This window comes from Salvia splendens, chromosome 13, assembly GCF_004379255.2.
Source record: "Salvia splendens isolate huo1 chromosome 13, SspV2, whole genome shotgun sequence".
NCBI lineage: Eukaryota > Viridiplantae > Streptophyta > Magnoliopsida > Lamiales > Lamiaceae > Salvia > Salvia splendens.
In genome coordinates, this window is record NC_056044.1 from 2,847,714 (window position 1) to 2,861,115 (window position 13,402).

Here is a 13,402-nt window from a genome sequence, read left to right on the forward strand (position 1 = left end):
AAAGAAAAGTCTGATACATTCAAGAATTTCAGATTCTGGCATGCTGAAGTTGAAAGAGAAAGGGGAAGCTCGTTGAAATATCTCAGAACAGACAACGGGCTGGAGTTTCTCAGCCATGAATTTGAAGATTACTGCAGGAGCAAGGGGATAAGAAGGCACAAAACGATCCCAAGCAACCCCCAACAAAATGGGGTTGCAGAGAGAATGAATAGGACCATATTGGAAAGAGTTAGGTGCATGTTAATCAGTTCTGGAATGCCTAAATCCTTCTGGGGAGAAGCTGTTGCCACAGCAGCAAGGCTGATAAACAAGAGTCCTTCTTCTGCCATAGAGCATGAGACACTATGCTTTACAACCGGGGAAAAAACCTCATTATAATCGATCCCCTACAACAAGAGTCCTTCTTTGAATATCGTTGTCACCGTGCATTGACAAGAACCCTACAACGAGTTACAAACTTGTCCAATATCATCACATACTGCTGAACCAGAACAGATCATTGCACCACAAGCATCATTTCTTGCCTTGATTTTTTTGGACCGCCCTCGGAGCTGCACGTAAGTTTGTCAATGTCATAGAAACATCATGTTTAAGTGAGGAGCTACTGTAAAATGCTTCTACTTGTTCAATTACATTACTTGGTTCTTACTGAGGTTATGTTTTCTTCGACAATCAACAATATTTATGATCAATCATACGCAAATGAGTAAACCGAATGTGTCCTTTAAAAACTAACCTAACTACTAGAATTTTATACACAACAGATCAAACTATACAACATAAAGACACCCCCAAGTGAATTTCTCAGAAAATTTCTGACTGACAATTTGGACATATATCAGATATTTAAAAATAATTCGTCTAAGACACTGACGGATATTTAAAATTTCATCACGAGGGACTATCCACTACAGATTTTCATAGTTATACACACTAATTGGCATGAATATCTAGAAATACAACATGATTTCTGATTGATGACTAATTGATCTTGAAAACATCCATGAATATGAGAAAAGTTGAACAGAGCAAGATTCTATCAAACTATGAACAAGAAATGAACTCACCTAGCCCAATTGCATCTGAACTCTTCATGATCCTCAGCCTCTTACATGTGTCAATAAACATCCTGTAAGCAAAGCAGAGTGATGCCATATTACACAAATTACTAAAAGATATCAGTATCTTTCGAAACATATTTCATGTCATTAATAGGGAAAGCATGAAACTTAATGCAAAAAATAACCAGAACAGTATCTTAGGTCTCGACAATCAAACAACCAGAATCATAGTTTAGGCTTCTCCAATCAATGATCAAGAACAGTATCCATGGTATGGCTCCCTAAGCTTCGTTAAGTTCACCACAGCACAGGTTTTCATTCCCCTGATGGAAAAACTATCAACGATGTTCAGCTAATCTTACTTAGCTGAACCTACCTGACCATAGTTGTAGGAATACTCAGTAATTAAACTCTGCAGTGCTCCAGTAAGAAACTAAACGAAAAGGAAAATGCATTTCAGACCTACTTTCTGCAGTATCTTCCATAGCAATTGTAATAAACTAAAGTGCTAATGGTAGTTTATGACCACAACTTTTATTTAGTCTTTAAATGACGTCGACATTGCAATTTTTATCAATCTACGACACACAATGAGTAGAAGCACTAAAAACATTATAGTGCAAACTTCAGAAATTCATTCAAAATAACTAACCAACATGAAATATGCATCTTGTGCAATTGATTTAAAAGGTAAAAAGTCATGAAATAATGTTCAGAACTATCAAATTAAAATCATCAATATATAAGTATTAATAAAATTAGCAGATCAATGCCAATTAAACGAATAGAAACAAGGCCACTGGATCTTACTCCCATGGAACATCACCAACAAGCATCCAATCGCCATCTTTATCCTCGTAAGTTAGAACATATTCAGATCCGTTTAGCAAGTCCTTCATTTTGCTCTCACTCATCATCTCCGCCCCAGGAGCACCATGGGAACCATACTGGCCTGCATCATACAATGGCAGTGACTTTTGCTTCTAGAAAGAACTTAAATCTTTAACTAGTAAAGAATCGTATGCAGCAACATAACTCACCTATCGTAAAGCAGCTGAACATCTTCTCCAGAGCAGATGAGAGTCCCTGGTAGGCAGAGTAAGTTCTGAGGTCGACCTTCCTTAGGTATGGAGCACCATCCATACTCACTTTCACAAAGGATGCGCCATTTGGTGCATTACCATCTACCTCTTCATTGTTCTTTGAGGTAGTTGCCAGAGTATTCTTTCTGAACTGTCTGACAGGTGGCCAGCCAACAACTTGTGCCCTGGCATGAGACGAGTGAGTATAAGATCGCGAAAATGAAATCACAAAATTCACCATCTTAAAGCCAAATTATCCAGTACTTTTCCTAACATCTGTTAGGCATCTAGTGAATACCATTAGAGACGAACCAGTAATTGCTTATAATTAGGACTTACTTGGTAGCAGGGGCACTAGCATCGTTATTTGTAGCAGCTTTGTAAACTGCTTCTTTCACCTTAGTTTGTTGGGCTGCAGAGACTTCGTTCGAGGCTTTGATACTTGGGTTCGAGGAAGGTCTAGGAGAGAGCATAGTATCAAATTCCGAAGCGAGGACATGTTTCCCCTACATGACATGTTTCGGATTTACAATACTAATCAAGGAAAAGAAAAAAAAGGGTAAAACGCTTCACCATTTACCTTCGAGGTTCCATTCATAGCATCAGAAAACACTCGTTTATTTCCTGTAACCAGTGACTTCAAGGGATGAAGAGGAAACAGCAGCTTCTCATCGACTGCTGTGGAACTCTCAGGACAACCCTCTGAACCCCTCCCCAGTGACAGGGATCCCGGGGGCCCAAGCCTTAGTTCTGTGGCCTTTAAGTTCAGACCACGGCCACTGTAGTCTGAGGTGCTGGATATTGCCAAGCTACCAACTGATGAACAGTCAGACAGCCCCATGTAGTTACGCTCCTTGAGTTCTGATCCATTTTGGCAGACACTTTCTAAGGAGGTTGGAGAAGCCAGCAGGGTAATGTTGCTTTGGTACTCGTCCCCACCAACACCGAGAAGAGGTGCAGACATCAAGATTTAGGATACAGTCCAGTTCTTAACTCAGTAAAGCTATGAAAACCAAACTGGTTTAAAGAAAATCTGAAAACTTGTAGAACAAAATTGTTTAGGTAGGTATCACACATATCCGGCAACCAAACTAAATGCAAGCCTTTATCAGAATTAGATTCATTCAAGCTCAAATAGACACTGAATTATGCAACACAAAACCTCTAAATCCAACCCTGGCATAACCTAAGCTCGAATTTACTTAAAATGATAGTAATTTCACAGTCTAATCCTACAATTTCAATCTATGAGACCATAGCAGAAAATTTTAGCTCTACAGTCATGCCAACACCCTCATGCATAACATAGATTAAGCAGGAAACCGAACACTTTAGAGAAATCGAACAACGAAAGCTCGCAGAGGCTATCTTATCAACTGTTAACAATTGCTTTTACTACTAGTTTCACAATTAAACGATTCAAATATATTTAAGAGCTCATTCCATGGAGATGAACTAACCGCAAAAATAAAAAATCACAACATAGACATGAAATTGGAGAAATGAGCATATTTAGCAACACGCTATAACACAAAATCCAGAAAATTTCTCCAGAAATAGTGGTATAGCAAGCAGTAACATAGTTCCATAGCTAGCAGGTGATAAAACCCCAAAAATTCAAGCAGCTCGTGTACTCAGTCGCTTCAAAAGTAAGGAATTTACCAGAAAATTAGCGGAAGAGAGGCTCGAAGTTGAGATTTGCAGAAGAAATTCGCAGAAAAACTATGGTTCTTCCATGGTTGATAGAGAGAGAAAAGTTGGTTTTGGTGTGGGAGACAGAATTAGACTCTTCGCTTAATAAATTAACAAATGTGTTTCGAAAAAAAGTGGGAATTGAGGGAAAGGTGAAATTATACAATTTTCCTAAATATGGAAAAGACAAACTTTAACATAATAATAATAATAATAATAATAATAATAATACTAATAACTACCTTTTTATAATTGCATAACGTAATTTAATCGTAATATTAATATAAAGTCTTGTATTGATTCCATGCATATTTAGATAATGTGTAGAAAAAATGTGTGACGAAAGTGAAATGTCTGTTCGCTTTCATATATTCTATTTATCTCACTTTAACTAAGACGTTTTTCTTGTGACATGCTTAAGATTTAAGAAAGTGGTGTCGTCACGGTTAACTTGGAAAATTACACCACAACATTCATAATAATTTAGGACTACCTAATTTTTAGTTCAAATAAAGATTTTATCATTCACTTAGTTCAATGGTATATGTATTATATAAAAACTGATAAAAACAAATATAACTACTCAACATTATTAAAATTTTAAAACAAATTTATTCAGATCCCGTCATCATATTTGTACCAAACAAAACATAATTATCAAAATGATGATTCCCCCATTTTAAAAAGCATATGATAACTCTACAAAAAATAGCATATGATATTTTTTTTAATGATTAGTATAATCTACTGTATAATATGATAATTAGCAAAATATGATTTGTAATGGAGCCCACAAAAATGCTGTCAGATGCTGTAACCCGCTACAAAAAATACCAAAACCCAAGTAGTATTATTTTTATTTATAGAATTTATTTTAATGTCCTTAATCTCTGGCTTTATTATTGGTACCCATATCAATTCTTTTTGGGAAATTGTTTTTTAAAGAAATTATCGTGTACGGTTACTATGGTATGAGAATTGAACTACTTAGTTCGAACAAAATAACTAATGAGCACGAATAATATGTTACATATTGTATGTGAATATCGTCAACGAGATCATTCTTATTATATCTATGACTCTATGTAAATTTGTTTTGTTTTATACTATCAGTTTAATTTTAGCACATTAAAACTGATATAATTTGTACAATTAATGATGTACTTGAAATATTATAATATATAAAATAAAAAAGGTTAACATAATAACATGGGGCTTAAATGAGAGCGATGATTATGAATTTTTTAACTTTTATTCATCGAATGAGTTGTATTTTTATAAGAGCATATATAAAATGATATAAACTTGTTGAAGAAGACAAGAAGAGTGAGACAATTTTTTTCTTCAGGTGAAATAATAATTGCTGCCACTTTTGCTAAAAACATTAAATGTTTTTATTGCATTTGAGACTTTTAATTATTAAAGGAACAATCATTTTAAAGCATAACTACATGGAAAAACCCAAGTTATGTTTGGGTACTAAAATATAATACTTCAACCGATTATTTTTAGGCAGTCTTGTATAATTGACTCATCTCATTCTTAAAAGCTTTTATTACTCACACAATTATAAATAGAAGACGTTATTTTAATAGTATTTCTATTTTTGAAAAAATGAATCCACCTTGCTTGCTGTAACACACTATTAAAAAGAAAAGTGAGTCATTATAAGTATCATAAATAATGAGACGATTGAAACATTAATTAAAAGATGGGTGAATGGGTGTGGGAGAGTGGAAATAGGCAAAGAGGAGACAAAGTTGGAAGTCGTCGGCTCAGTTTGGGAGACAATAAACCTACTTTTCCAACCTTTTTGCCGCATTCTGATTGCGACATCTAAATATAGTTATATTTAACATAAAAAATATATATACTACTAGGGGAAGGGGTGGTCCGGTACGGTATACCGTACTTGGAGTGTCATACCGTATTGAAAGTTACGGTATGACAAAACACCATACCGATACCGTATCGAATTTTTCGGTAGACCGGAGTTCGGTATACCGGAAATTCGGTATGATAGTTTTTGATACCGTTACCATACCATGATTTAGGTATACCGTACCGCATTCCGGTATACCGTACTTTTGCGGTATACCGAACTTCGATACGACATACCGTTATACCGGAAAAATAATATATTATACCTAAAATATTAAAAAAATAATTCTATTGTTCAACTACTTCAAAAAGTCAACAATTACGGCTGTAGGTATAAATTGTTACTAAAAATGGAAAGAGTGCAAATAACTTGGGACGCCCAGAAAGAAAATAAGTGCAAGTAGTGCGGGACGGAGGGAGTATAAAACAATTAAACTCCATACAGTCATTCTAATATTCAAATTTATAACACATTGACAACCAAATCAAAGACAAATTATAAAATCATGAGCAACATTATCTTCATTTCTTGGAACCTTGTTGGTGAATTTGACAAAAGACATTACTTGTAGATGAGACTGAAAATGGAGGATCCAACCTGCTATAAATAAAAGGGTTTTATATACATAATAATAACCCTATAAATATAACATAAATATTATATATATATATAGGTATATGGTTGTGATCAATTGAGATTTTTGGGCCTAAAAGATAATTAAGATGCATTATCAGCCACTCATTTTTTCATAATGAGTGGTCTAGAAAATGCCACATAGATTTTATTTTTGAATTAATTTATTACAAAAGGGTAGAATGGTCCCCTTGATCGCCGTCAGATGCAGCGGGGTTCATCTCCAAAAACCCAAACTTGAAATGCTCAATTTTCACCCAGATGATCACCCAATTTTCACCCAGATGCTGCTGGCCGGAGAGCGGCATTACCCACATAGACCGCTTCGACGCCTCCAAGTTCCCTACGCGGTTCAGCGGCCAGATCAGGGGCTTCCACGCGGAGGGCTACATCGACGACAAGAGCGACCGGAGGCTGGAGGATTACCTGCGGTACTGCATTGTTGCCGGGAAGAAGGCGCTCAAAAGCACGAATCTCGGTGGCGAGAGGCTTGACAAGGTAAATTGGCGATCTCCGGTGCTCGGTTCAATTTCGATTTTGGGAATTGAGGTTTTAATTGGGCATTTTCTGGTTCGATTTTGCTTGGTTGTGTTTTGAGTGCATGTTAGATACGTTCATGAGCGGCAGAGCGGCAGTGAATTGGAAGGCGGAGATCGTAGAAATCCGATTCAAATGCAGCTCAAGGCGAAGGAGGAAGGCGATGGCGGCGGCGGCAGAGCGGCAGCGAAAAAGCAAGCGCCAAAGGATTGGGAATCGATGAGCTTGAGTGAGAAAGCGGTGGGGCTGTATGTCGGCGAGAAGGGGTTGCTGTTTTGGCTCAACAAATTCGCCTACGCTTCCATCTTCATCGTGATTCGGGATGGATTCTCTTCAGGTTTGTGGGTCCCGCTTTGAACTTGTAGATGAATTTGTTAAATATGTAGATGAATTTGAGAACATGATTTATTTGACGTCCAACAATCACGATTAATTTGTTAAATATATGGATGCAGTTTTTAATTCGATTGTGTTGCTGGAATTTGTGAGTTGTTTAGATAAGGGGCTTGTGATATTGCCTAAAATATTATTGTTGACATAAATTATATAAGTTGTTGACATGAAAATGTTTGTTGTTGAGTACGAAAACAATGTCAATTATATATATAATCCATGTGAACTACATATAAAATTTATAACAACTACACATATGTAATGTCAACTATATATACAATCCGTATCAATTACATATATAATACATGTCAACTACATATATACAATTGTCAACTACATATATACAATGTCAATTATATGTAAAATGTTGTTATTGACATACTTTATACGTAAAATGTTGCTGTTGACATTAATTATATGTAAAACGTTGCTGTTGACTTTAATTATATAGGTCGTTGACATAAAAATATTTATTCTCGACATGAATTATATAGCCCGTTGACATAATAACGTTTGTTGTTGACATAAATTTTATGAAAAATGTTGTTGACATAAATTATATGTAAAACATTGTTGTTGACATTAATTATATGTAAAATGTTGTTGTTGACATAAATAATATAGGTCGTCGACATGAAAATATTTATTGTTGACATTAATTATTTGTAAAATGCTGCTTTTGACATAATAGTTGGCATAAATAACGTTTGTTGTTGACATCGTAGTTGACATAAATAACGTTTGTTGTTGACATCGCAGTTGACATAATGTCTCTATAGTTGACATCGCGCGAAAATGACAATTATGCCCCCTAGTTGACATAATGTCTCGGTAGTTGACATCGCGCGAAAATTCTGAATGAGTGGCTGAAAATGCATCTTAGTTCTCAATTAGGCCCAAAAATCTCAACCTAACAAGATCCTATAGGTATATATATTTATATATTTAAACTATTACTCACTATCTTTGATAGATTGAGCGTATTTTTATTATATCAAAAAATCTTTCAGTGTTCTTTTTTGAATGTTAACGATTAAGGATACATGCATATCAATATTAGGGCCCCAACTATTATTATCGCATCGCCCCTATCTTGTAATACTGACGACAACATTTCGTATTGTATTCAACTCATGATTTTTGTTTTTTGACGTGACATTGTTTTTAGCTAACATGTAAATAAGGTTATATGCATTCAATATAATTAGGAGGGATCCATGGAAACAAAAGCTAGTAATCCAAGACAAGTTCAAATCTTTTACAATATGCCAAGTTAAAACTCATATAATCCCTTGACATAAAAAGTTGAGCAACAAAAACGATAATTTATGTATATGAATCGGTCATCATTGCTTGCATGCTCCCACCCTTGAACATTAAATGATGCTTAACAAAAATGATATGACATACATTAGCTTTTGTTGGGAAATTGTCATAATCACAATGCATCATCTTCCACATTATGATGCTATAATCATGTTGCCTCTTTGCTCCTACGCAATCGTGCTGTCATCATCATTGTCATGGCCAAGGCATGCCCATCCACCCATCATGGGATGCCACTTCATCACATACACCACATTTTGGCATACATTCTTGTTTGAAAATGTCACATTATACCTTCTCACTCTTCACTAATGGAGAAACACATGCTTATATGTCTTAGGTGGTTTTATTTGTCACCTAAGGAATGGATTCATTCTTCCAAAATTATTTATTTTTAAGAATAATTGTTTCATATTTTATTTTTCATCTATTTGAAATTAATTGTCTCATTAATTAAGCTTTTAGTAATTTTGATAACTGAATACCACATTTCACTAACTCAATTCACTTATATTTTTCTGAAACTAAAATATGATTCATTTCCTGAGTTCCACTATTTTATTGCACACGTACGCTTTTTTTTACATCTCAACATACAAGTTGAGTCAAAGTAAGATAATTATTCACTAGAGTGTGTTCTTGAGTTTTAGGCAAGATGTAATCAGAAGTTTGTTTTGGGATATATGAGCTATATTTGATCAATTTCCAGTTTGAAATTTTGAAATAATAATTTTCCTATATCTCATTGTGTTGTGATGATATTGATTTTTACAAAACGATTCACACAAAATACTTAATATTCAACAATGTTATATGAACAAAAAAGTAAACTCCATAGGTGCTTATAATAACAAATAAGTAAAATATTAAAAGCATTTACTACTATCTTTGAGCTGCATACCACTCCAATCAACGGTTAAAACTAATAAGTTAAAAACCGATAAATCATAAAAAACGACGAAATATGAATTAAATGTTTTTGTAAATGACCTTGATAGCTAGAGTTGGTCGACCATGTCTATTGGAGATTGAGGTCGTTCCTCTTCACTACTGTCTACCAATGATTTGGAGACATTTGTCTCAATTTGATTAGCTATTTGAATTTTGTTTGGATATTGAGATAAATTTAAGTAATGTTTTAATTCTGTCCCATTTAAGATTACTACGGTTTTCTTTTGGTCTATCCAAAACAACAATATCCAAAACAACAACATTACTCACATCATTCAAATATTTTCATGTCTTTTTTCCCTGTATGTGTGTTTTCTCGTTTTAGAATAAAAATGCAAAATATAAAGGCATAAATCTCATAATCCAACACAAACCATCCCAAATGTAATTGCATTTAAATGAAGGTACAAAAAAAACTAATAAAAATCAATATCTATCACTGAAATATAATGACGACAATAAAAAAGGTCAATAAACAAATATTAAGGAAAATTTGCGGCGCAACTGATGCAATACAATGATGGAACGCACGAGCGTCGAAGTAATATAGAAGTAGAATAATTGATCCAACCCATTTCCAGTACCCACGGAAAAACCGAATATTGCAAATATTTGTGAGACAATTCTTGTCAATGATCAATTTTTGAAGAGACGTAGCATTATCGATGATGTATAAAATCATTTCCCGTTCTGACTTAGATTTCGAATATCCCAAAATTTCCAAATACTTTTCAGACAAATCACACCTACGACGATGGTCATATGTTTTTGCATCGAATTCAACTTCCCCAGTCGTGTCCGACATCTTCCAGGGTACAAACTACCAACAAATATTATAACATGATCAAATATAATGACTATTGCATCAACATATATATATATATATATACCTAAATTAATACTTACCTTTATTACGAGTTTTTCTAATGAAGTACATGCTGCAACCCAACGACAAGCATATCGTGAAACATAATAGTAGTCATGTATGGTCGTCTTATCTATCACCAATTCTAGATATTTCATATTTACGAATTGAAGCCACGAATTATTCAACAACTCAAGATTCAACTGCAAATTAATATCACATGCATTAATATTTGGAAAAAACGTCAAAAAAAAAAACATCATTACCTTGCACAGATCTGAAGATGAATAGTACGCATATGAGAGGCGCAGTAGTTGGAGTTGGTCGCGTATGCAATATGGCATTTGGGAAATGAACTCAACTTGAGTTCGACTATAACGACTGTCTCTAAGATTGAGTTTCGTAAGCTTCGGGATATTACTTAGTTGCACACTACATTCTCTTCTGCATTCAAAGCATGTCAGAGAAACCAAACTAATAGCGTTGCGAATCACCATGGATCTAATTCCCGAAAGAAAAGACAAGTTCAAACGCTTCAATTTGGAGGGGCCAACTATTGCCACATTTTCCAACTTGCTACAATTTTTAACTGTCAAACATTCTAGAATAGGACAATTGGAGACCACAAACTGAAAGTATTGATCACTCATTTCAATGCTAATTAGAGATAGATCTTTAAGACATTCAAGACCATTCCTATCTGGAAGTCTACGAAATGTAAGACGGCCTGGTGAAATATGAATCATTTCGGCTTTCCTAGTTAGGGCAAACTCGAAGTACCTCTCAATCTCATAAAACACACCACATCTATGAAGGTCAAACGTAAACTCTTTTATCCGACTGCCTCTATGTGAATTCAAGACATGATTGACTACTCTATCTAGGTCATACTGACTCCTGTAAATGATTCGATCCATTTCACCGATTGCATATTTTGTGAAATTGAGATGAGTGTTGTAGGCATGAAGATGTCGCCAACGAGATGAAAGTATACTAGTAGAAGTCGCTTCATGGATTGTTAATCGAGAGATTATAGATACGAGAATATCACTCGGCAAATCGGTGATTCTATCTTCATGCATCATCTGCAGTTCACACATGATAATAAATCTTTCCACTCGATATTCAATGTAATATCATTACAAAATTGCAACATGTTAAAGTTCATATAATGCTTACCCCACGAGGCTTTGATCTATCCAAGAAGAATGGGAAAAACGATCCTCGCCGGCAGCTCCAAGATGACTATGGAAAATATATATGCCTATAAAAAATTGTGCCCTAGACTTATACTCCTAAAATATAAATATATATTTGAGCATATCTAGTTGTTTTGCTATTGGGATATATATTATAAATAAATAATGTGATTTGATTAATATTGATTTTCTGGGCCTAAGCTGAGACATTGATTTAATCTCAAATCTAATTAAGAAATGCGAATAAGAGAGAAACTAAGTAAAATCAAATTATAATTATCACGTTGGTTCAGCTAGTACAATTTTATTTTTCCATCAGAATGAATCCGAATCCAATTTCTCTTCTTTGAGTTTTTATCCATGTTGCAATGAAGAGTTTCTTTTCTTCTATTATCATAATATTAAAATATAGTCTTTGGGAGAACATGGTATATATGTGATCAACACATAATTAATTTTAAAAGCACAATGCAAAACGAAAAAGAAATAGTAGGTTATTATAAGAGAACACCCAAGGTCATTGTTACCTCGTAGTTTCATTATACGGATTTTAAATTGACTAGTTCAATTTTAGATTGCTTAATTCATCTTAAAATCCAATTTTTTTATAATGAACTAAGATCAAAGTAATAATGACACAAAATAAGAATAATATACATAAAGAGTGAACAATAAAAACCTCAAAAACACTCATTTGAATTCATTCACCGATGCTTTATTCACTACAAACATACACATGCACATACAATATAGCATCATCAAATTTATACTATATGTTACTTTTACTTTACATAAATAGATAATTCAAGTCCAAAATTCAAGAGCCCCACTGGATGTGGATTATCTGGTTTGAGGAGCTCATACTCTATAGTCCGAGTTGCGAAATCTATGCCTCCTTTGGTCTCAACATCATAGCTTATCACCATGTTTTTGTAAAGCTTCAAAACATCTCCTTCAATCACTTTGAATTTTACTTGTTTCTTCTCATCATTTACTTCTATAACTTGTTTTGATCTTTGCTCTTTCCCATCTGCGTGTATCGAGATTAAGACAAATCATAAGTTTTTATTCTTTACTAATTGTCATTTAAATGATAGTACTAACTTATTGAAAACCACGTGAATTTCAACTGATACCACATTATTTAAATACAAAAATCAGCAGGAGAGAGTTTTGGTTCTCTTGATATCACACAACATCGATGAAAATTAAACATCACATAACAAATCACAATCCAAAGATATGCCTTATTCCCCCAATTTGAAACTCAAGTATTGACAGGGCCAACCAAAGTTTGTGATTTTCAAAACAGCAAGCAAACCCGTGTTAATAATAGTTCGAAAACGGAAGACTTTGTACCTTTCAAACAACATGAACTTGAAGGCGATCATCTCCCAAACTATGCCGATCCTTTTGAATCATATTGGCTGAGCGCAATAGAGAGTTGTTCTGCCCATCCAATTCAATCAATTCGAGTGAGGGAACTTGTCCAATATCGTTCGGGACCTCTAACAAACGCAAACAACACCGCAACAACAAAGACCTGAGTTTTGGGAAATGAGAGGTTTGAGTTAACCAATTCTCCAGATTGGATTCGTCAATCAGCAGATAGGTAAGCTGAGAGAATCCTCCTTCACTCGTTTCCCACGTGTCGCCAGTGCAAGCGTGCTTTCTTAGCTTAAGCACTTGAAGATTAGGCAACAAGCCAACAGTTCTTATATCATCCCAGCCAAGTCTCACACTACTCAAACTCAACTTGTGCAATGTTGGAGGAAAAGCAC

The 13,402-nt window shown here is 34.6% G+C and overlaps 2 protein-coding genes and 1 long non-coding RNA gene across 5 annotated transcripts; all 3 read right to left on the minus strand.

Moving 5' to 3' along the window:
* Positions 1–348: 348 nt before the first annotated feature.
* Positions 349–3,936, minus strand: LOC121762011 (auxin-responsive protein IAA9-like). 3 transcript variants are annotated; one of them, XM_042157741.1, is made up of 7 exons: positions 3,806–3,936; positions 2,724–3,146; positions 2,483–2,649; positions 2,102–2,328; positions 1,872–2,013; positions 1,068–1,129; positions 349–551 (listed from the first exon to the last, which is right to left on the minus strand). In XM_042157741.1, exons 2-7 carry the CDS (start codon positions 3,105–3,107, stop codon positions 514–516), a joined length of 1,020 nt encoding a protein of 339 aa, XP_042013675.1. In that variant the 5' UTR covers positions 3,108–3,146; positions 3,806–3,936; the 3' UTR covers positions 349–513. The 3 variants fall into 3 exon arrangements, with proteins under 3 accessions (XP_042013675.1, XP_042013673.1, XP_042013674.1); XM_042157739.1 differs by having other exon boundaries at positions 2,724–3,176; XM_042157740.1 differs by having other exon boundaries at positions 2,724–3,183.
* A 6,400-nt stretch (positions 3,937–10,336) lies between these two features.
* On the minus strand, positions 10,337–11,635 carry LOC121762270 (putative F-box/LRR-repeat protein At5g02930). The gene is made up of 4 exons (XM_042158090.1): positions 11,602–11,635; positions 10,689–11,507; positions 10,493–10,625; positions 10,337–10,377 (listed from the first exon to the last, which is right to left on the minus strand). Exons 2-4 carry the CDS (start codon positions 11,505–11,507, stop codon positions 10,337–10,339), a joined length of 993 nt encoding a protein of 330 aa, XP_042014024.1. The 5' UTR covers positions 11,602–11,635.
* A 662-nt stretch (positions 11,636–12,297) lies between these two features.
* On the minus strand, positions 12,298–13,330 carry LOC121761400. The gene is made up of 2 exons (XR_006041977.1): positions 12,981–13,330; positions 12,298–12,651 (listed from the first exon to the last, which is right to left on the minus strand). It is a non-coding gene; the product is annotated as an uncharacterized LOC121761400 (long non-coding RNA).
* Positions 13,331–13,402: the final 72 nt, after the last annotated feature.